The 25,775-nt window shown below is 43.7% G+C and overlaps 1 protein-coding gene across 1 annotated transcript in view; it reads right to left on the reverse strand.

Annotated features, from left to right (window-relative positions):
- Nucleotides 1–5,982: 5,982 nt before the first annotated feature.
- KCNK9 (potassium two pore domain channel subfamily K member 9) overlaps nt 5,983–25,775 on the reverse strand; it is a 185,038-nt gene continuing 165,245 nt past the window's right edge. Inside the window, exon 2 of the mRNA XM_088478833.1 lies at nt 5,983–8,277. Within this exon, the coding sequence (XP_088334959.1) occupies nt 7,436–8,277 (842 nt within the window). The 3' untranslated portion in view covers nt 5,983–7,435. The remainder of the gene's footprint in view (nt 8,278–25,775) is intronic.

Below are 25,775 nucleotides of genomic sequence, written 5' to 3' on the forward strand. Positions count from 1 at the left end.
CAGTGAAAGGCTCAGAATAGGCTCCCTGGTCCAAAGTTCTGCCTGGCACACTGCGTCGCGAGGTCAGACCAGGACCCCAACCACTCCATTAGGCATCCCAGACCAAATGCCACTCCTCTGTGAAGTTTTCATCCAAATCCATTCAGTGGAAGGCTCAGAACAGGTTCCTCTGATCAAAATTCTGCCCAGCGTACCCCAACGGGAGATCCGACCAGGACCCTAACCGCCCTAAAACCTGGCCAGGATCCAACTGTACCACCTCGAGTTGGTTTAATTCCAATTGGAGCAGGGGTGTGGATGTGAAGGGCTTTGGGATAATGAACATAAAATATACTAAAACACAAAAAAGGAACCTAAAGGACAATAAAGTTATACATTTATTTAGTACTAGCTGAAGTACCCGACATTGCCTGTGTTTAAATCTTCAAATTATTAAGTTTTATTATGTGATGTCTTCCAAATCCATCCAGTGGAAGGCCCAGAACAGGCTCCCTAGGTCAAAGTTCTGGCCGACAAACCCAGCCGTGAGGTCCGACCAGGAACCTGACAACTCCATTAGGCATCCCAGACTAATTGCCACTCCTCTGTGAAGTTTCCATCCAATTCGTCCAGTGGAAGGCCCAGAACAGGCTCCCCGGGTCAAAGTTCTGCCCAGCGTACACCAATGGGAGGTCCGACCAGGACCCCAACCCCCTTGTATGTCTTCTGGGATCAAATGTTACCACCCTGTGAAGTTTTTCTCCAAATCCATACAATGGAAGGCTCGGAACAGGCTCCCTGGGGCAAAGCTCTGCCCAGCGTACACCAACGAGAGGACTGACCTGGACCTTAACCTCCCTAAAACCTGGCCAGGATCTAACTGGACCACCTAGCATTGGTTTCATCCCAATCAGTGCAAGGGTGTCCGAATGCATAACCAGACAGACAAACACACAATCAGACCAATGAATTTTATACATAAGATGTGTTTGTGTTTTGTTAATATTTGAGGGGGGGTTGGAAAGAGGTTAATTTTTGTATTATTACGTGGGGGAGGGCTTTCTACATGTTAACAATACAGATATGTTCTTGCCATGCCCTTTTGAACTCTGTTTGGGTCCCCAACACAACTGCTTGGAGCCTGATCCATGGGTTACCAACCCTTTTAGTAAAAAAAAATGTTCTTGAAGACTGGCAAGCCTTCGATGTACAGGTACTTCTATGGACCCTCAGTTGGGTGACCGAGAGGGAATCAAGGCATCTACATAAACAATATACAAATCTTCTATACCATATCTCTCAGCATTAAGAATTTCTAAAGGTATCTCCTCTATCGTTGAGAATAGTATATGAATAATAAAATTACATAATAATAAAAAAAACCTGTAGTATCAGTATGCAGTATTTTCACATTGTAAAGTTTAAATTTCATTTCTTTCAAGTTTTAGAGGGATTGGACTAATAAAATTGCAGAATCAATATTTTTCTGGCTTCCTGTCTTTCCAAATTAATGAGCAATGTCCGGAGTTATAAATCTGGACCATGAGCAATGTGTAATAAATTCCTATTATTTTCCTGTGTAGCCTGATTACACTTCTACACCGCCTCATCACCATCCATCTGTCCTCGTCAGGCTGCCTCAGAAATCTCGGGCTTTTCAATATGGAAATAGGAGTTTTCAGAATGCAAGTGAGCTGTCTGAAAGTTCCTGGAGATCTGTAATACTTCAAGTGCAAAATTAGCAGTAATTGGCCATTATGTTATGTTTCACAATTTTTTTAATGCCTGTTTGACCGATGGAGTGCCACTAGTTGCCAATCCATACTATTTGCATTTAGACAATCGCCAACGAGACAGCAATTTGGTGGATATACGAGGTGCAAGGTACTCCACCGCATAACATGGAACAGGTAGACTTTAGGGCTGTTGTAGTCTCCGAAGAAATGAGTCCTTACAAAGTAGATTTTGGCTTGGAGAAGGGTGCATCAGGAACTATTTTGGGCCTGCCAATGCCTTCATTTTAATTCTGCTTTGGTTCCAGAGCATTAAAGATTGGCACCAGAATGTTGAAAGTCAAAAGCTGATAGTGGCAGTGTAATGGGGCAAGAGGCGAGGCTGGGCTAGTGAGATAGGCTTAGTCATGCTTTCCAACTTTGGAGCAACAGGAATCAGGACAATGGTCGACCACATTGCTATGGATAGATAGCCACTCTCAGGGTCATATGCATTGCTTTGAAGCATTACCATGGGTTGGCCCTCACCCACCACCCCTCTAATTACCCATTCATTAGCGCATGGGCATGTGGCAGAGCAGCAGTGAATGACAACTTCCACCTTGGAAAAGAGACTTGACCAAAATAGCAGTACAGAATCCTCAAATTGGAAGTGCTCCACTCAAATCAGGACAGTTTGGAGATGCGGGGTACTCCAAATAAGGACAGTTAAGAGGCATGTGGTACTCCAAGTCATTATTATTAGGGATCCCATTTCTTCATGGACAGCACAGAAGATAGAGTAATGGCATCAAAGCAAAGCAAGCGACTCTCACTTTGCAACAATGTCAGATTAATTTTTAAAGTTTCCATCCAAATATAAGTAGATACACCACTGAATTAAGGTTTTCTGATATCAACCTAAGGGATAAAATACATTATAACTGTAAGTGTTAAGGTGACGTTCCCGTTCAGCTCTTTACAAAAGTTGAGAATTACCTTCCCACTCCATAGACAAGTGAAGCTGCTCCAATATTTTTACTCCAATGTCCTGATGGGCCAAAATTCAAGTAAAAGAATCTAAACAGGTAAGCAACTCCATCCTATCATAGCAACTTTTTGCCCAGATATATTGCTTTTGTTTATACATTATAAGTGTGTCTAGAATGCTGTCTGTGCCATTCCCATGTCTGTTAAGCTGGATGGAGGTGGTGCTTCTGTATCTTTCATCATTTTTGAATGGAGAAAAGAAGAGGGATGACAACAGATGCAGCACATTTGGAAGCTTCAAAAACAATTTGTTTAAACTTCTTGTATATGTTACATTTCCACCGACTGGGTTCAAACATCTTCAGGTCAGGTAAACATTGAATTTGCAATAATACATTTTGATACTGTTTAGCTCTGAGTATGTAATTCTATCATATATGCAGATCACACTAACTTCCAAAATTAGTCAGAAAAAGTTTCCTTCCTTGTATTAAAGATGAGGCAAAATCAAATTTAGTTAGAGATAAACGCCTGGGGACATAATGAAAGATGCCTGGGATATGCAAATAAATCATCTAAATTATTTTTAGATTTTTAAAAGTTCACATTTCTCAAGTTTGTCAGGAACAAGTGCATCTGATTATTATCCGGCACATAACATTTTACCAGGTCTTACGCTGGATTAAAATTCAACTCGTGATTTTATGTCAATGTATTTATTTCTTGCTCTGTTTAATTTCATTAAAGTCATTTAACACCATCTATCACGTTGCAGAAAGGTTGCCTTCTCCAAATTGCACGCCGTCTACTGTGGCTGTACAATATAACTTTGTTATGCCGTGATATTTGTGCTGATATTATGAATATGATCTTTTGACACGACCAACGACAACGTGTGTAACTTCAAAGAAAAGTGGATACATTTGCTAATTAGTAAAATTAAAAATAAATTATGAAATTAAAGTGGCAGTGATATTAGAAATATACTTTTCGTTTTAGCCCTTGTGTTATGTACAGTAGGGTTGAAAATGCAGAAGTATGACCATGGGCTTGGAATGTAAAAAACAGTTGTCAGGAATATTCTATCAGATATTAGATCTGATTCAACAAAAAAGGAGCAACTTGCAGTGTTGCAAAACAATGTTGCACTTGCCCTGGCCCCTGCAGGTTTAAAAAGTGCAGAGAGATTTAAGGATGGGAAGGGGCGTACCCTAGCTAAATGCTAAATTTCAGTGTAAAAGTAAAGCTCTTCAGTATGTTTTCGCTACATGCAAATGCAGCCAGTATTTTCCCTGCATGCAAAATATGCAAAAAGGCTAGATTTACTAACCCACAGTTTGCTAACGCTGCCGATGATCTAAAGTAAACCAGGGTTGTTTTGCATTTATTTCTGTTGCAGCCTAAGAACCACCAGATAACACAGTTGATCTTCAGCATCTTTAGCAAACTGCCAGTTAGTAAATCCAACCCATGGTTTATTCCAGGAGCAAATTGCTCATTTTTACTTTTTTTTTATTTGCTCCATACTGTACTTTGATTTAGGCCCATTATGTACTAAAAAAATGACACAATCCTCTCCATCTGTCCTGAATCAAAAACCTTGAGAAGGACAAGGCTTGCACCAAAGCTTTGTCAAAAGTGAGTTTGTTTGCATTTCGACTGATCATTTTACACCCTCCCCCTCTGCGATGCAACATGGTCTTACCAAATTACAAAGTTACTTGCTCTTTATTGCTTTGCTCCCAATTCAGAATCAGACCCTTATTGTTCTTGTGAATCTTGTGTGGGGGTAGGGGGATAAATTAATCAATGATTGATTACTTTCCACTTTTTTGGGGATGTAATAGGGCGATTTGGCTGCTTCCATCAAATTGCAAAATTTAGGTGGCTCTACGTCCGTGCTTCAAAATTGAAACTTTTTCATCATGCCCATCACAATACACAGTCGTTTGGACTGATAATACATTTCCTTTCGATGACCATTTGTACTTCATTATCGATGTTCGTTACCGCTGATGAGGTTGTTGAGAATAGACAGATACTTTTGTTGCTGACTTATTTCCTAATCATGGTTTTTGAATGACTGAAGAGTTTGGGTAATTGCACAAATGCTCAGATACGGTGAGAAATATACCCCAGACACCTGTCGATAGCGCTATGGACCCGCTGTATATATCGCTACACCTAAGAAGGCAATGGTGCTATTAACAAGCATAGATGAAAGATTTTATTTTGTGCCATCCAATGTATTTAGTAAAATACAACTGTATTTGCGTTGGTTAGTGTGTTGGAGTTTGCCCCCCTCCTTTTATATAACTGAGGCAATACCATTACTGGTGTTATGATATTTAGATAGATAGATAGATAGATAGATAGATAGATAGATAGATAGATAGATAGATAGATAGATAACCTTTGGTTATTTCCCTGCTTTCAAATTGCAATAATTTTATCACTGCACCAAGATTATACAAAATATAATTTAATACAGTTTGGATGTTTGCTTTTTTTAACAGTAACGTAATTATTTAGCAGTTATTAACAATTGAGTTGTGTGTGTTGAGTATTTTTTGTTGCTTTCCTACACACAGAGTTATCACATAGTAACTGCTGAATATTTTACCAGTGTCATCCTACTGATTCATGGGGCACTGCTACGGGATCCTACTATCGATAAAGCCATTAACCCGAAAACTCTAAAAACCAGAAAGTTAAAAAACAATGTAATTATTAACTGTTGTTGTGTGATTTTGCCATATACACAGACATGACCATGCAGTGGGGCACTCCTAAAATTACCATGAGGATACATTGATAATGAGGAGCAGGTCAGTGAATTAAAATAGTAGCTTCATTTTTAAATGTATTTTACGGTACTTTAGCCATGGTGCTAAAATACTCCAAACAGTTTTGGTTATATTAATGAAAAAAGTTATCTTTCTAAAGTGTATATACTTTTTTTTTTTATCACCCCATGAGCTTCCTTCACCCTCATTTTCAAGCCTGAGTTTATCAGTCTCTCTATGTCTAACCTAATCTGTTGAGTAATTTATATAGTTGGAAATTGAATGTCCCAGAGTCCCTTTAAAAATTCTATATATTTGCTAGTGTGTGCTCACACTATGCTAAGTACAAACATCATGGCCTTATAGGCTTGTTGGAAATCAAGGCATCCCTTAAATGCCCTTTAAACAAAACACAACTGTACTGTGTTAAAAAACAATTAAGAGAGGACAAGTTCAGAAAGTTAGAGATATGAAGAATTTATTGCAACCCATAAATATTAATTTTTCTTATGAGGTACAAAGTTCTGCAACTGAGTGCATGAATGCCTATGGGTTGTTAGCTGGCACGGTACATACAGCAATAAAACTTTTAGAACCAGCTTTTCAAAAGCAAACTGACGGCATCTATTATAGACACTGATCATCCCCAAGGAATCTGCTTTTGCAAACCTGATAAACACTGCAGTTCCATGTCCATTTAAAATCCAGCAATGTGGCTTATAAGAGAGGGCTCAATTTCCACTCTGCCAATATGGCATCTAAGGGATTTGCAACCTTTGCCAGTTTTCGAGAAGGTCAAAACAGAGTATACTGTCCCTTGAACTCTTCCTGACACCAACAAAGGCTTTTTTAACCATTATTTACAAATCAAAAAGCAATAGAGACTATGTTTTTCTGTTATAGATACAAGGAATGCCCTGTCTCTATTTATTGAATTAGAAAAAAATTTTTACATCCATCCAAATATACCCACCTTTATCAAGCATTCCCTAAAAATATAATTCTATTCATGCAGGTACTTGCTGCACCAAAAATATTATTATTAGTATATATATCTATATTTATTTTTTAAATAAAATTATGAAGACTTAAAAATACAATTTAATTCAAATCGGTGACAGAATTCCACCGATAATAGTCCGAGCAACAAAATTGTTATTATTATTTTTTGTGGCAAACAGAAATGAATAAATCTGGTGATGAAAAAAGCTACAGTTAAAAAAAATAGCTTTTTTCTTTTTTAAAATTATATGATACAATTTTTGTGTTTTATGATGCATACCAGTTTCACAAAGTGCATGCTTTTAAAAAAAAAAAAAAAAAATGTTTAACTGGCAAGCTTGAAAGATCCGTCCTCTCCATCGTTTTAACTATTTGAATAAACAAACAATCTGTCTAGCATTTGCAAATGTATCAGGCTACACCCAGCATACAGACTGCCTAATGCACATGCTTTGTCTGGCAATAAAAAATAACAGTAAGAATAAAAAAAAAATTCCTGTTTTTTCCCTTATCTATACATCAGGGAATAACTTCAAAATTGAGCAATACATTTGGTTCAAGTAAATAATACCTGATATTATTTTTTTTTTTTTTCAATTTTGTTAGCTGCGGGTTTCCACGGACAATTAAACATATACCCGTCATCTGCTCCTTTTTTTTCCTTTTAATATTTTTGTAAAACATAGTTCGTTAGATCAAAAGTACTGTATAAGTGTCCCCCTGTTCATGTGCGACTTTGGAATCGGTACTTAAATAATTTAACTATGAAATCCGCTCAGGGGGGAGGGGGTAATATAAGGCATACTTTGCTGGAGTAGAAGGTATAACATGCTTCATGCTCAGTAACGAGTCTCAGAGAAGGCAGGCTACTTATTTTTGTGGCATTTTGTTTGCCCCTCTCTGTCTCAATTCAAAAATAAGAATTAAACGGCAGAGAGAGAGAGAGAACAGTGGCCCATGGCAACCTTAAATTGACTTCCGCCTTTTCATTAGCCTATGGTTTTCTGTAAAGCTGTGCAACCCGGGTGAAGTAGAACTAACGGGGGATGGGAAGAGACTGTTTTTTAATGTGCTTGGTGAGATTTCTTCAATTTTGTAAGATATAGAGTGAAAGTACTGAGGGTTCAGCTTGTTGCTGAAGGAATTCTGGTGAGACACCACCCGGCTGGTGTACTCATGGGACCTGTAGCACATGCAAGAGCAGACCGACTGAAGGTCTGTAACTTCGGCCTTGTATCGCGGCCGCCCATGTTGTGAGTCTTCCTGTATGTGGATGATCATGCTGTTCCGGTTTCCAGCTAGTGATGCCCGCTCCTCGGCATCCCTCCGCTCATCTTCACTGTTCATGGTTAAAAACCTGAGAACGACTAAGTTTAGAAATGCCCCAATGACTGTCAAACCCACTAGAATGTACATAAAGCTGAAGGCCACGTAGAGCGGCTTTTTCTGGAGGGCCCTGTTTTTCTGCAGGGCCACATAGTCTCCAAAACCTATTGTGGTCAAAGTTATAAAGCAGTAGTAGTAAGCCTGGAAGAAGCTCCATTCTTCATAATGGGAAAAGGCCGCAGCCCCAATGCATAGGGTGCCCATGCAGGAGAAGAAGCCCACGGTCACCATGTTCTCCATCGAGACCTCTGTGCTCCGCATTCCACAGCATTTCTTGATGCGTTTGAGGAGGTATTTTACAAAAGTGTTCATCCGCTCACCGAGGCTCTGGAACATCACCAGGGTAAGGGGGATACCCAGCACAGCGTAGAACATGCAGAAGGCTTTCCCTGCATCCGTGCCAGGTGCAGCATGCCCATAACCTGCGGGGAAGAGAAATAATGTTACTTTAGACATGTAAGTGGCTACAATTATAAATGGTAACAAGATCCATGAATTGACACAATACTGTATATAAATAGATAGCTAGGTAGCTATAGATATATAAATACATATAGATATATATTAATATATACACGGGCACAGAGAGGGGGGAGTACTAACTACCCGGGCCTGGGGTTGCTAGAGGGGCCCGTGTCTGGCGCCGTTCACCCCCTCTTACCTCAAAGCAGCCCAGCAAACACATGTGGGGGGAGCGATCATAATGATCTCGCCACCTTCCTGGCTTTGCGCCGGGAAGAGGAGCTCGCAGCGCCCCTCCCCAGGGTGCAGCGCTTTTTAAAAAAAAATGTATACTAAGGGGTCGTGGCCATGCCTCGTGATTAAGACACCCGGCCCGGTTCTCAACTCCCCTGTCTATATATATCTATATAATTATGTACATACATATATATTCAGATAAAAAAGTAATATTTTAGGTTTAAAAAGATACCCCTTCATTCAACATCACCGTTTCCTACCCAAACACATTTCACTCTCCCGTCTTCCCTGATAAAGGAATGCAAATATAAAGTAAGATTAATTTAATTGTTCATAGCGCACTGGCAATCCCAGTGTACCGCAATGAAGAAAGTGTGAACTACAGTATGTAATCTAACATTTATTGGATCCATGCTATTAAGGAGAGACAAACGGTAAATGTGTTGCACTAAAGACTGCTTCATCGGTGTAGTACTTGTTGCAGTCATCCCCAATGGGCGTTGCGTGGGCAGAGCAGGTGAAGTGTTTGATCGGGTGCCATGGGTCCCTGCTACACCTCTACGTCATGTCCTATCAGCAACGTTAGAAAGTAGAATGATGTGCACCACCGCTTGTGCTGCTGTAGAGGCTAGGGTCGTGCCAGGGGGAAGCATGTCATGCCTCTCTACCATCACACATCTGAGACTCTCTCACTTCTGTAACACATTGTTAGTAGCATAATGCTTTCCTGTTCCCCTCCACTGCACATTACTCACTATACTGAGAAATGTTTGTCACTCCAGCCCGGGGGGCCCCTGCTTCTTTTTGACCCCTGTGGAGTGGAAAAAAAAAAACATAACTGAGCGTGCGGGCCTCGTGTATACTGTGTGCCCAGTGTTCAATGTATGGCTGAATCCTTCCAACAACCTTCTAGTCTCCAATCCTTCAAGCGTTCCCTGAAAGCTCACCTCTTCAGACAAGCTTATCAGATTACAGAAGCGCCCACATAACCTTCATAGCTTCCATATCTAATTACATCCCCTTTCACAGTCCACACATAACCTCACACACAGGGCAAAATTTACTAAGCAGCGGGTTCTAAACTCCGGCGGTTTGGTGGCGGTTTGACGACAGGTTCTATTCTGTTGTAAACCTCGGGGGTTTGGTGACAGTTTTGCAGCAGTTTCTAAATGACAGCCCTGTTCTACTCTATTCTAAAATTTGTTTTGATGGCAGTTTTGCAGCAGTTTTGGCTTTAGTAAATCTGCAGATACACATTTTAGAATAGATTAGAACAGGGTTTTCATTTAGAAACTGCTGCAAAACTGCCACCAAACCCCAGGGGGTTTAGAACAGAATAGAACCCGCCGTCAAACCGCCACCAAAACCGCCGGGGTTTAGGACCTGCTGCTTAGTAAATTTTGCCCATTGTCTTTCTTTCACATGCTCCTGACATTTGGCCGACATTCCTGTGTGACTGGATCATGCAGCCCACCAAGAAACTCTGCATTCTGGCTGGACCAAATTGCAATATATGGCACGTATCCTTGTTTATCAATGCCTATTTCAGGAAAGATTTCTGGACTGCACAACCTGACTATATATATGATGGGAGGTGCTACCTGATGAGACTAATTGCAGGCACAGAAATAGACAAATCTCAGGTGCACAACTCCAAATTATTAATAATATATATAAATGCAATAAAATGTTGCAATCAATAGAGGTTTTTAGCATAATCATGGCCAAGGTTATGGGCCTACCCACCATATCCAGGTAACCTCTTTCGGGTAGGTCCCTAACATACTAGGGTTCAAATCCAGAGCGCAAGACCCCCCAAAACTGGCCCAGCCAAGTTGCCCCAGGGTACCACCATAGTAAGAAAAGTGCAGTGTAAAGAGATAGTTAGGAGCAGCTAAAAACCTCTATTGATTGCAAAATTTTATTGCATTTATATATATTATTAATAATTTGGAGTTGTGCACCTGAGATTTGTCTGTTTCTGTGCCTGCAATTAGTCTAATCAGGTAGCACCTCCCATTATATATATAGTCAGGTTGTGCAGTCCAGAAATCTTTCCCATATGCTCCAGTTATTGCACTTCTGAGGGAAAAGAGACGCCCTCATTCTGGATTAGCACCCTTCCTTATTGGTTTAAAAGCATGGAGTATGGTAATGTATATGCACACTGTATTAGGCACAATTCTAGAAAAGTCCTAAAAGTTATATACTGTAGTGCAACTTTGGTTCATTTTTGGGGTGTGGGACCCACTGGATTGCGTTGGTTGATCTGTCTCAGGGCACCGCATTATAACACATTTTCCTTTATTACACATTTTAATCCTTCACTGTGTGTGTTTAATATATATATGTACCTCACTTTTCTATTTTCATTCTTTATATGCAGCTGCAGCTGCTCCTAACTATCTCTTTACACTGCACTTTTCTTACTATGGTGGTACCCTGGGGCAGCTTGGCTGGGCCAGTTTTGGGGGGTCTTGCGCTCTGGATTTGAACCCTAGTATGTTAGGGACCTACCCGAAAGAGGTTACCTGGATATGGTGGGTAGGCCCATAACCTTGGCCATGATTATGCTAAAAACCTCTATTGATTGCAAAATTTTATATCAATGCCTATTTCACTATAGATCGTAAGCTTGCGAGCAGTACCTTCCTACCTATATATCAGTCTGTTATTACCCAATTTTGTTCTATTAATGTTCCAATTGAAATATGCTGCGCTATATAAGAAACTGTTAATAAATAAATAACAATTAACATCATTTTTATCATTATCAAAAAGGAGAATAATCTGTTTAGCGACGCTGCTTCACCTACCAGATAATGTTTACAATGGTTCTCACTTTGTTACTGTAGGAGCAGACGTACAGTGCAACAATTCCCTGTCTACTGCCTAATCCATCAATCCACTCTTATATGTCATATACGGCTCATCAAGCTCACAGGACCTCTCCTGCCTTCCATCTTTATCACTGTGCCATGATAATTATAAGATGCAAATATCACAAAAATAAAATTAGCTGTATTATGAATGCAGGCAGGTGGCCGGACCCCTACCCCGCAGCATGTCTGGATCTCAGCTGTGATGAAGGCATTTTTCCCTTCCAGCTGAATGGAAGTGACGGAGGGTATTTCAGGAATATCTGCTGTGTGAGACACCACGTTGCTTTGTAGAATGGGACGTAACTTAATGTGCAGCCCACACCATTGCCGAGCTGGGTAATGTAACAGCAATTAAACAGTACCAGGCTCATTCTTATCTCAAAAATAGATCAGGCCAAAGCTGTCTATTAACATTTGGGGGGTTTTCCACCTGGAAGTAACGTAAATGTATACTATAGTATTGGCATGTGCACTCCCTCCCTCCTGCAAATCTGAGGGACGGATTCAGCAGGGGACGCATGTAAGGAGCCGAACGTAGATTCACGATTATCACATGTACAGAAAAGGTCCTGCTTGATTGCATGTAACCCCTGCTATGCCTCTGCCTGATTGTGGGGAGGTGTCAGGGCGGGGACGGACTGAATTCCCGGAAACGGGGGGCTTGTAGCCCCCGTTTTCCAGGAGGGGTAAGGCCTGGGTCTGCGTCCATGAGTGCAGACTTCCTGTACTAGCAAGTTAAAAGATAAGTATTTTGCCACAACGTGGGCGCATAGACACTATAACAGCTGTAACTGGGTTTTCTATGGTGTCACCCTAAAAACATCCATGTGAAGCATGGATAATAAGATTGTGAAAACCTAATAGCGCTAGTGACCAAGGAATAATAGAAGTGCACAAATGAAGAAAAAGAAATAAAAATAAATATAACAAAACCCTCAATCGTAGCAAGACTGGCCGATGGGTCTGACACTCTTTTCTTTGTAGAACGTTGTTCATACCATGTAAAATATAAAGTACGTACAGACCATGGTGTAACACGTCAACACTGAATTTATTGTTTTAAAACACTTCTAAAAAATGATATAATCGGGAAGTAGGTACTGAAGATACAGCAAATGAAATTACAGTCAGGATACAACTGGTTATAAATGAGAGAATTACCAGATGTCCCTGGTGTTAGGGCCCATAGACAAATGTTAGGTGGAGGTCTCCAGAAACCTCCTACAGGCACCTTCAGCAGGGGACCGATTGCTGGACGATTTCTCCAAAAGTCACAAAAACACCAACGCGTTTTGAGAGATAGCACTCTCTTCTTCAAGGTCGAAACGCGTACTTCTATTATTCCTTGGTCACTAGCGCTATTGGGTTCTCACAATCTCATTATCTATGCTTCCTGGACTAGCAGGCTGGCAGGCTGTGGTAGGCTTCAGCTACCACCGCCTGACCAAAAGGTCATCCATGGTGATCCCAGGCTGCGAGCTCGGTTGCAGCGTTGGTATCGCAGATGCAGCATGGGGCGTCAGACACTCCTCGCTTCTTTTGCATTTTAGCAAGGTGGGAATTGCAAAGTTGCTAGTGTGTGGCTGTGTAATTCCGTCCTCTGCAGAATCAGGCCCTAAATGCTTATCTTTTGGTGGACCTGTGTAATTTGCAGAGACATACTAATTAATGATCGTAACTTGCTCCCGATAATTATAACTTCTCATCGCCGCTTATTGTGGCAAGAAGAAATTAAGCATCAGCCGGATGTAATATTATTCACATGCAGGGACAGGGGCCCATCGGTACTGACCATTATCATTTCATTATTTATGAACAGCTTTTGAAATAGCACATACATATTACACAGCTTTTTACAGAGAGTAGTTCATTCACGTCAGTCCCTGCCCCAGCGGAGCTTACACTCTATATTACCTACCACATGGATACACACATATACACACTAGGGTTCTTTTTGTATTCAGAAGTCAGATAATCTACAGATGTGTCCTTTTATCGTTGGGTATGTACCTCCGGTGGTCGGGATGATGGCGGTTAAAATATATACAGTGGCCTCCCGATAGTCAGAATCCTGCAACCCTAACTCACCCCTCCAGCCTAAGCCTAACCCTCCCCTCCCGCAGCCTATGTCTAACCTACTCCTCCTGCAGCCTAACCCTAATCTTCCCTTCCTACTGCCTAAGCCTAACCTACTCCTCCTGCTGCCTAAGCCTAACCTACTCCACCCGCTGCCTAAGCCTAACCTACTCCACCCGCTGCCTAAGCCTAATTTTCCCCTCCTGCAGCCTAACCCTAATCTTCCGCTCCTACTGCCTAAGCCTAACCTACTCCTCCTGCTGCCTAAGCCTAACCTACTCCACCCGCTGCCTAAGCCTAACCTACTCCTCCTGCAGCCTAACCCTAATCTTCCCCTCCTGCTGCCTAAGCCTAACCTACTCCACCCGCTGCCTAAGCCTAACCTACTTCTCCCGCTGCCTAAGCCTAACCTATCCCTCCCACAGCCTATGCCTAATCCTCCCCTCCCACAGCCTAAACCTAACCCTCCCCTCCCGCTGCCTAAGCTTAACCTATCCCTCCCACAGCCTAAGCCTAACCCTCCCATCTGCAGCCTTAGCCTAACCTACCCCTCCCACAGCCTAAGCCTAACCTACCCCTACCACAACCTAAGACTACCTACTCCTACCGCTGCATAAGCCTAACCCTTCCCTCCAGCAGCCTAACTCTAACCCTCCCCAACCCCTCACAGGCTGGCCCTTACCCGCCCCATAACGCCGAGGCCTAACCCTTATACTTACTGTCAGGATGTCAGCGTGCGGGATTCCGGCGCTGATATTTTGACCACCAGCATCCCGACTGCTGGGATGCTGACTACATCCTGTCTTTTTATATTGTTGCAATAGCCCCTCCGGGCACGCCAGATCCTGGGGCGACTTGGCCGCGCTGACCGTCTTTTTGCTCAAAATATGTCTTATTCACAAGTAAAACTGCTGGAGGTGACAAAGTTGAATTGCAAGCGTACGCTGACCACTGGGATGTGCGACATTTGTACATCTGTGCACAACTGCGTCTGAATCTGTGTAAGAAGTGCTCCAATGAGAAAAGCTGCAGCCTTCCTCTGCCTTCATCTGCTGCAACTTTGTATGTGTGTTTAACCAATTCAAGTCGCAGCCCTCACCAGTCTCTAATACACTGTGAGTGGCGTTTCCTTGATTCTGTGATACGTATAAGCAGGCCTGCCTACCCTCCCGATTTGGCCGGGAGCCTCCCGATTTTCGGGTGCCGCTCCGGACCCCAGAAAGGCAGGCAAGTCTCCCGGAAGTCTCACACCCTCCCCACCACCCCCCTGAAAAAAACAGAAATCCCCGCAGCGGGGGGTCCGGTGACGCGATTCGCGCAGAATCGAGTCATCGTGGCCCCGCCCCCTGCTTCACAATGGCGAAAATCACGGCATTGTGAAGAGGGGGCGGAGTCACGAAGACGCGATCGTGCGGCTCCGCCCCCAGTGTGACCCAAAATGGCCGCTCCGCCCCCAATGGCCGGCCCCGCCCCCCGCTATTAGCCGACAATCAGCTCCATCCCGGAAGGCTGGAGCTGATTGTCGGCAAGTATGCGTATAAGATGTAAAATATAGAGAACAACACGGTACGATACTCCTCTCAGAGCGGCAAGCAATTCACTCTGTATGGCGTAAAGACGCTCGGTGTACGAGGACACATCTTTACCAGTAAGCTTTTGGAGTGTGGGAGGAAACACATGCAAACACGAGCAGAGCACACAAACTCCACACAGATTGTGCCTTGTTGGGAGAGATATCAACCCCTCTAAAGACAGTAGGGGGTAAATTTACTAAAGTGAGAGTTTCATTCAGATTCTAGCTATTATCTTCTAGAAGGTGCTAGTTAAATGTTAAGTAGAATGTGATTGGTTGCTATGGGCAACATCTCTTCTAAAACTCACTTCTAAAAACTCTCACTTTAGTAAATTTACCACTAGAAGTGGAGCAGTTGCCCATAGCAACCAATCGACTTCTACCTATCATTTTCTAGAATGTACTTACTAAATGCTAGCAAGAAGCTGATTGGTTGCTATGGGAAACATCTCCACTTCCCCACTCCTTGGAAGGTTTGATACCATTCCCCCTAAGCCAAGAATAAATATTAGGCTAAATACTGTAAATAGAGTGGTATGATGGAGAGGTGGCAGTGGGATGCCATAGGAAAGGTGTGGACTGACTGGCAGGACGGAGGAGGGGGCCCATGCCAGTCGGGCACCGTGGGTCCTTTAAACTGGTTCTGCCCGTCAATAAAAACCACACACTGTATTTAATATCTGTACATTCCATCATAGCCTGTGTACATAATGTCTAATGTGTTCCACAAACCAGTTATTTTATGTTTTTGCTGCACGATGTGGGTTTGGTAAATTCATATTAGTTATTATCCACAGGGTATAATGATAGCTAAAGTATAAAACACACCATGGAGGTTATCATTAAATGGCTGCTCGACAATTATTTGCGGGTAGAGTGTTTGCCAGCAACTGCCTGAGCTTGTTACAAATGACATGCTAGCTCCTGATACTGTACAAGGCAGCAGTGGTGATTATAGGAGAGGGGATGATAAATCACCCGGTGATACAATATTAAAATGAAAGCATTGTGTGAAACTTCCAGTCAGCCGCAATAAACGGTGAAAGAATCGCGTTGTCTAAAGAATCAACTTTATTAGAGAAAACAGATCTGATTACAGGAGACGTCCATCATCAACGCAATGTGATGTGATTTTACATATATGGTTTTACCTAAATAGATTGTTGTTTAAAAATACTATTCATATCCATAATAACCACAGGTGTCTTCCTTGTAATCCCCTTAACTATGGAGTAAATGATAGGACATCTAATTATCGTGTGTTAAGGGAAAGAGGGCCTGATTTAGACCTGCTCGCGAGCGCATAGCACTCGCAAGCGGGTAGATGTTTGGCCCCTGCGCAAGCGCCGCCTCCGGCATACGCGTGCTCGAGCCCCAGCGAGTGACTGAAGTTCAGACGCTCCGGGGCTCGATACAAGACGGGGCGGCTGTCGATGGTGAGTGACAGCTCGCCCCGTTTTGTAGGAGGGGGTGGCTGCACACACGCAGGTGTTCCCTTAGGAACGCCTGCCATTTGTGGGCGGCCCTACTGACATCACTCGTGATGTCAGTAGTGGACTTCCTGCTCTATTAGAGCAGGAAGTCCACTCAGGCTTGCGGGAGCAGGGTCTCGGCGCAAGCCCGATGGTCGCGGGTGCCATTTTCCAGTAGTTTTTACAGCGCCGGACCCCCGCGCCGACGTGGGACTCCAGAGAGGTAAGTAGTACTATGGTTGCAGGGTGTGTGGTACCCTGCACCCATTCTAGATACGCCCCTGCCCCCAGCCTCTGTAACTACTCACCCCCAGCCTCAATAACTACTACCACTGGTATCCAGTTCTACCAGACTGTGGGCCTGATTCAGAGCCGGACGCTCTTTCAGAGCGCTCGCTCTGAATCAGTGCCCGCCTATTGCATTTTTAGAGCGGCCTCCTGGCCGCTCGCATAGCTGTGGGTGACCACCCACAGCTAGTGCAAGCGGCCAGGATGATGGTCGCGATGGTCAAGACCATCGCGACCATCGGACTTGCGACGAGACCCTTGTGGTAGGGTCTCAGTGCCGCAAGTCCCAGTGGACTTCTTTCTCTTACAGAGCAAGAAGTCCACCCACTGACATCACTTGTGATGTCAGTGGGGCCGGCCCCAGATGGTAGGTGTTCCCATGGGAACGCCTCCGTCTGGGCAGCCATGCCCCCGGCCCACCCACCAAAGGGGGCGTGCTGTCACTCAACATCGACAGCAAGCCCCCTTTGTAGCGAGACCAGGAGCGACGGTTTGCCCATCGCTATCCGGGTCTCGCGCATGCGCACGACGGAGCCACCTCCGTTGTGTGCATGTGCACTGGGCCAACATCGAACCGCTTGCGAGCGCTCAGCGCTCGCGAGCGGGTCTGAATCAGGCCCTGTGTTACAGAGGCTGGGGTGCCCTGTTAAAATAAAGTATAGCAACTTTGGGAAGCTGCGATATTTAATTATAAGAAAGTAAGGAAGGAAGGCTGAATTGTCCAATCAGTATAGCTGGGACATGCAATTGTAGCATACTAACTTTGGAAGGCTTGGACATCCAATCATAATGAAGGTGACTGTTTTTTCTTTAAATATGTTTTGTACAGTGATCAGCTTGTGCTCTATTTAGACACAGGCACTGACCCCTGGCTCTGCTCTGCCTATTAGAGCAGAGCAGGATACGGTGTAACGGGGAAAAGCCCTAATAACGCCATCTCCAGGTGGCATTATTATCACAGGGCTTCCCCCAGTATTTTTTACAGTTGAACTTTGGTAAATTTGAAGCAGATCGCATTTCCCATTACAAGGATTGGAAACACAATCTGCTAGCTAAAAATATGCAAATTACAGGGCTTGGAGTCGTTTTTCACGAAGATTGCTCCAGAATCCCTTTAATACATTTATGTAATAATGGGCTCTATTTATTAACATTATTTTTACTAAAATAAAGTGAAAAAGGGTGTTTTCACACCCTTTTCACATTATTTTAGTATCACCTTTAGTTACTATAAGGCAATTGGAGTAGAATTAGTAAAATTCTACTCCAACCCCTAAGTATCACCTATTTTTAGTAAAGCAGATCACAGTTCCCATAATTGTAATGGGAAATGTGATCCAACCATAGTTACTAAAAATAAATTGTAAAATAATACCGGGGGAAGCCCTGTGATAATAACGCCACCTGGAGGTGGCGTTATCCAGGGTCTCCCCCGGTTACCGGGCTCCCACTCTGCTCTAACGGGGAGAGCAGAGGTGGGAGCCGGTACCAGTAATCAGCTATGTGGTCTAAATAGACCGCAAGCTGATTGCTGTAAAAAAAAAGAAAAAAAATGAAACATTTTTTTTTTACTTACCTGAATCCAGGAACCGGTGATCGGGCCTCCGGTGATGGCTCCTCTCCGGTCAGCTGGTCTCCCATAGTGCCCTGCTGCCCGGTCATCAGGTGATCGGGCCCCAGTGCAGTATGGGAGATCACCTGATCGGAAAGCCCGGAGAAGATCACCGGAGGCCAGGAGGATGCAGGTAAGTCTAATGAAGGGAGGGGGGGGGTCGCGGGGGTCCGCGATCGCGGGGGCAGGGCTTAGCGCCAGGGGTGGGGCTTAGCGTCAGTGGGGGGTAGCAGCGACGGTGGGACGGCGCATGCACTGGCTCTTAGTCGCGGTATTTTTTCCGAAAATACCGCGACTAGAGTGCGGATGGGATCCGCAGGGACAGAGCTTTATCGCAAGCTCTGTCCCTGCAAGGGATTTATAGTAAATCCCTGTGATATTGCCTGAATTCGCAATGCGAATTCACTCGGTAATATCACACTACAATCCGCATTCAATATGCGGATTGTAGTAAATAGAGCCCAATAAAATAATGTGAAATGGGTGTGAAAACACCAATTTTCACATTATTTTAGTAAAAATAATATTGATAAATAGGACCCTAGGTGTTTAATGACAAGATGCAGCAAGCTGGCTAGCTAAAATTGTTACCGTAATTACACCCAATCCACACCCGCTTTGTGTCACCCCATTTCTCCTCATATTTTGTTATACAATTATGCATTTTGAAGGATGAAATTATGTATCTATGTTAATTTGTTTTCGGTCTTTATCTGTCTATAGCACAGGTTCTCAAACTCGGTCCTCAGGACCCCAAACAGTGCATGTTTTCCAGGTCTCCTCACAGAATCACAAACTAAATAATTTGCTCCACCTGTGGATCTTATAAAATGTGTCAGTGAGTAATGAAAACACCGGTGTGCCTGCTGGGTGACCTGGAAAACGTGACTTGTGTGGGGTCCTGAGGACCGAGTTTGAGAACCACTGGTCTATAGTATACTGGTCACTGTATACCCCTGTAATCCTCTGTTTATTTGCCTTTGGTGTCATAAAAATAATAATAATAGTAATAATTATAATAATAGTACTAATAATAATAGTAATAATTATATTAATTATTTTTTATTATTATTATTATTATTATTATTATTATTATTATAAATAAGATTTGTCTGTGGACAACAACTTTGTTCCCTTCTTTACACTCATTTACTGTGCCTGGAGTTTTGTCTCTTGCTTATCGACCAAATGTCTATCCTTAGAGCAGTGTAGTACGATCCCCCTTCTAGGAGATGGCATTGGACACAAATTTAATAGAATAGCCAAAATTTCCAAAACTGCAATTATTAATCTAAAACATTAGTTGGCCCAAAAAGAAAAAAAAAAAACTTACCACAATTTAAATAGTATGACGCTATTGGTCGTAAGCACAACTGTCTTCAGTAAATTACTTTAAGAGATTAAGGGCAGGATCCTTTTAATAAACTTGGTTCTAAGCAATAGGAGGACATTTAAATTCTCGTAGGACAATAATTTGGAACGCGTTTCTCCACATAATACTGTGCAGTTTCTTTAGGGGGCAGCCAGTCCTAATAGTGCAAGGTGAAGGCATCAGGTGTTTAAAAAAAACAAGTGGTAGAGCAGCACCAGATAGGATTTACTAAATTACATTATGCAAATTGACTAATAGGACAAGAAAATAGCATGGGTCGTACATGGAACAGATCTAAGAGCAGCACCAGCAAGATAGTAGTACAATATCATGGTGTGCAAAATCCAGCATTTCTTACAATTACATGTAACACCCTATATTGCACCACCACCAGATACAGGACAGGCAAGGGGGGCACGTACATGCCCGTCCTCTCCCAGGGGGCCCTCCGGCCAGACCCAGCAACTGACACTTTGAATTTCTCCAGTGAGAGTAATGGATCACTGTGAGAAGCTGGGGGGGGAGGGGTGTACCAAGCCTTGGAGATAGATAAAGTGGAGAGATAAAGTACCAACCAATCAGCATCTAACTGCCATGTTACAGGCTGCGTTTGAAAAATATCAGTTAGCAGCTGATTGGTTGGTACTATATCTCTCTCCACTTTATCACTTTCCAAGGCTTAGTGCATATCCTATCTGTATGCTCCTCACAGCAAACCCTGAGCAACAATCCAGGTAAGTGTAATGGTCATTGTGGGGCACACTGATGGCCAGACAGTGGCATTTGGGGGAGAAAACAAGTAGGCTGTGTTTGAAAAATGTCAGTTAGCAGCTGATTGGCTGGTACTTTAGCTCTAGCATTGCGAATTCAGGCAATATCACAGGGATTTACTATAAATCCCTTGCAGGGACAGAGCTTGCGATAAAGCTCTGTCCCTGTGGATCCCATCCGCACTCTAGTCGCGGTATTTTCGGAAAAAATACCGCGACTAAGAGCCCGCGCATGCGCCGACCGACCACCGCTACTACCCCCCCACCAATGCTAAGCCCCGCCCCCCGGTGCTAAGCCCCGCCCCCCACGATCGCGGACCCCCGCGACGCCCCTCCTTTCATTACACTTACCTGCATCCTCCTGGCCTCCGGTGATCTTCTCTGGGCTTCCCGATCTGGTGATCTCCCATACTGCACTGGGGCCCGATCACCTGATGACCGGGCCCCAGTGTACTATGGGAGACCAGCTGACCGGAGAGGAGCCATCACCGGAGGCCCGATCACCGGTCCCTGGATTCAGGTAAGTAAAAAGAAAAAATGTTTCATTTTTCTTTTCTTTTTTTTACAGCAATCATCTTGCGGTCTATTTAGACCACACAGCTGATCACTGGTACCGGCTCCCGCTCTCCCCGTTAGAGCAGAGTGGGAGCCCGGTAACCGGGGGAGACCCTGGATAACGCCACCTCCAGGTGGCGTTATTATCACAGGGCTTCCCCCGGTATTTTTTTACAATTTATTTTTAGTAACTGTGGTCAGATCACATTTCCCATTACAATTATGGGAAATGTGATCTGCTTTACTAAAAATAAGTGATACTGGGGGTTGGAGTAGAATTTTACTAATTCTACTCCAATTGCCCTGTAATAACTGCAGGTGAAACTAGAATAATGTGAAAAGGGCGTGAAAACACCCTTTTTCACCTTATTTTAGTAAAAATAATGTTAATAAATAGAGCCTTTAGTGCATCGCCTATCTGTATGCTCCTCACAGCAAACCCTGAGCAACAATCCAGGTAAGTGTCATGCCCATTGTGGGGCACACTGATGGCCAGACAGTGGCATTTGGGGGAGAAAACAAGGCTGTGTTTGAAAAATGGCAGTTAGGAGCTGATTGGTTGGTACTTTATCTCTCTCCACTTTATCTCTTTCCATTGTACATAGACCCCCTAAGTATCTTGAAACCGGTAATGCGACACGCCCGCAACACTCCCATACTACGCCCATAAGACAATGGATCTCTGCATCTCCCAGTCACTGCCCAGGAATGCCCAATACATCTTCTGAGCCAGTGCGTCGCCATCACTCCTGTGACTCTGATTGCACACACTGGGGACACATGCACTGTGTGACTTTTAAGTGACATAGATACATGAAGAGTTGGTAAACATCGCCCATTTGCGCGGATATCGGCATTACGTGAGAATCAGAATTACCCCCATGTAAGCAAGACAGAAAATGTACTCAGTAGACTCAACCCTCTGACACCGGTAGCCAAATAACATTGGCCATTCTGAGCAGCCTTTGTGCAAACCATGGTGTATTAGAGCGGCAGTTGGTCGGCATCTCCATAGATAGCCCATCGGCTGCAGCAGAAGCATAAATTCACATCAGCTTCTCCTACTGCTCTGTCTCCACCTCTGAATCCATATTACTGAAATGATCAATTTGGCACATTTGTAGTTAAATCATTTGAAATCAATAATATTGAAACTTTCTTCAACAACTGCATTTTGCTGTGCCACTGACATACACACACACACACACACACACACACACACACACAAATATACAGGCACAGACACACAAATATACCAACACACACATACACCCAAATATACAGACACACACAGAGACACACAAATATACCAACACACAAATATACAAACACACAGACACAGAGACACACAAATATACAACCAGACACACACACAAATATACAAATATACAAAGACACACAAATACTGTCTACCAACACACACAAATATACAAACACACACACACAGAGACACACAAATATACCAACACAGACATACAAATATACAAACACAAAGATACAAACACACACAGACACACAAATATAGCAACACGCAGACACACACATATACCAAAAGACAAATATACCAACACACACAGAAACACAAATATACTAACACACAAATATACCAGCACACACAGACACACAAATATACTAACATACAGACACACACACACAAATATACAGACATACAGATACACGGCACTCCTCAAATCCTGTAGTCATAGGCCACAGGTTCTCAAACTCAGTCCTCAGGACCCCAAACAGTGCATATTTTCCAGGTCTCCACACTGAATCAAGTGAAATCATTAGCTCCACCTGAGGACGTTTAAAATGTGTCAGTGAGTAATGACTACACCTGTGCACCTGCAAAACATGAACTGTGTGGGGTCCTGAGGACCGAGTTTGAGAACCACTGTCATAGGCAAATGCAGGGGGGATTTCCGTTTGCCTGGAAACCCCCCTCCCCAACACACCATGACCACAATAGAAATAGTAATATAATACAATGTTACTAGTGCTGCATATTCTTCTCAGTATCACAAATGAAATGATTAGCAACAACTGTGGATCTTTTAAAATGTGTCAGCCAGTAATAACTATACCTGTGCACCAACTAGGAGATGTGGAAAACATGCACTGTTAGGGGTGCACTGCTATAAACCATCAATAGGGTTAATTATTAATACTGTATAATAATACACTATTCAGTACATAAGGAGACAAATATGTACATATATGTCCAGGGCAGTGCTAAGTTCTTCTGCTGCTCCCCCAGACTCCCAGACTTGCACCAATGCTCTGCAATGGTGCCCACATCTGAAAAAAAACATTCAGCTCAGACAGGATGGACCTACTGCCGCATCTAATGGCTTACTGTGATCGCTGGTCCTGTATATGCTGGAATTATGCAACATAATATACTTTGTATGTAACATATTAAAGCTGGATAAGTACTAATTATACCCTCTTCAAGCATTTGGAAATCCCCCTCTAGAAATCCTGCATTTGCCACTGGTAGTCTACACTCAGGTGCTCTATTCCACAGGTTCTCAGGACCCCAAATAGTGCATGTTTTGCAGGTCTCCTCACATAATTACTAGTGAAATAATTAGCTGCACCTGTGGATCTTTTAAAACCGTGTCAGTGAGTAATAACTACACCTGTGCACCTGCTGGGTGACCCGGAAAACATGACCTGTGCGGGGTCCTGAGGACCGAGTTTGAGAACCTCTACTGTAGACATATCACTCAGGTGCCATCAGTATCGTCATAGTATAGGTGCATAAAATAAAACAGCCGTACTCCGAGGCTTTGCAAATCCCATATGCACCGCACACCCTGCACCCATAAATAGTAATATTATTTACCTCTCCGCAGTCTGCGCTGCAGAGCAGCAAAAACCACAGGGAGAATGGAGGCGGGTATTTTCCCGGCGACTCGCGAATTCTCAGTATTGATGTCGCCGGAAATAAGGTGCAGACGTCGTTTTCCCAGGGACCCTGTGTATGCGCAGTAGATTCTGGTACCAAGCAAGCCAGAATCTACTGCGCTGCCAGAGAGGAGGGGGCCGGCACGGATTCTGCACATGGCCCCCTCCTCTCTTACAGGTGTGGCCACATAGAGAGCTGCGCGCGACTCAGATTCAGGCCCCCAATTGTCATGCGTTCTAGCACAACTTAGAGGGGGAGATGTACCAAGCCTTGGAGAGACATAGGGGGTCTATTTACTAAGCAGTGTTAGGAGACAGAGTGAACAGTGATAAGAAAGTGATAAGGTGCCAGCCAATCAGCTCCCAACTGTCATCTCACAGGCTGTGTTTGAAAAATGACAGTTGGGAGCTGATTGGCTGGCACCTTATCACTTTCTTATCACTTTTCACTCTGTCTCCTAACATTGCTTAGTAAATAGACCCCATAAAGTGAAGCAGTTGCTCTAAGCTACCAATCAGTTGCTGTCATTGCATAGACTGTGCTAGATAGATGACAGTTAGGAGTCCAGTCAGTCCGAGTGCTGGAGCCCATCACTTGTACAGATATCCCTGTGGTTTGATATAATCCTTTTATCTGCTTTGCTGTCAGAATGCCACGTTCTCCTGTGATATATGAGAGGCTGGCACCAGGCAAAGGTTTCTTATGACAGTTAGCCTTAAAATGCTAATTAAAACAGATGCTTGCCGGTTAAAGTCTGATACATTTCCAATACGTGACGAGCTCCTCCATGCAGGAATCCAATGGCGCTGCCGATACGTTTGCTAAATACAGCAGCAGTTTCAGCTGTGATAAATAGCCTTTACTTTCATCATAAAGAAAGACAGGTGAGGCCTTATTAAGTTGTGCATCTCTCAGCAGACCAATACAGAGGGAAGGGGGAATTTACCTAGCGAGCCAATTACAGGATACAATCAATAACATCCTTTGCAGCTATTATAGATTGCCAGCAGTGTGACAAGAGGGCAAACAGAAGATCTAACTGATCACATTGCAAAACATTAAATTATTATCTTTTAATAACCCTTTCAAGACCAGAGGCCTATGCCCCTAAAAACCCACTTTCATGGTTTTCCACTGCAACTATATACAGACAAACTCCTTAACGGCAAATGCCAGCTCAGTGGCGGAGCCAAGGGGTGATCAGATGGGCCACATCCAAAAAACAATCAGTACCTCCCACCCCTTCTCGTGCCCATGGGTACCAGCACCTTTTTTGTGTGTCATTTTTCATTCCTATATCCATACTTGCCGACTATCTGGCTGCCCCTTACGGTAGGGAGCAGCCAGATCGGCATTACTGGGGGGGCGTGGCCAGCAAACGGGGTGGGGCCGGCCAGATGACACGTTTTGTGGGCGGAGTGGGGGTGGAGCCACGCGAGCGCGCCATTTTGGCCCCGCTACACACTGCCGATATTACAGGCAGTGTGATGCAGGGGGCGGTGCCAAAATGACGCGAATCGCATCACCGCCCCCCTTCGCTGCCGGGGGTTTTACAAACAATTCGGGTGGGCCAGGAGGGGTCGGCGGCAGCCGGGAGACTTGCCTGCTTCCCGGGAGGCCGGGAGCAGCACCCGATTTTCAGGAGGCTCCCGACCAAATCGGGAGGGTAGGTAAGTATGCCTATATCTAGTTCTAGAAACAGGAATAAAA

The sequence above is a fragment of the Taudactylus pleione genome, unplaced genomic scaffold, assembly GCF_031769625.1.
Source record: "Taudactylus pleione unplaced genomic scaffold, aTauple2 ptg000219l, whole genome shotgun sequence".
Lineage (NCBI taxonomy): Eukaryota > Metazoa > Chordata > Amphibia > Anura > Myobatrachidae > Taudactylus > Taudactylus pleione.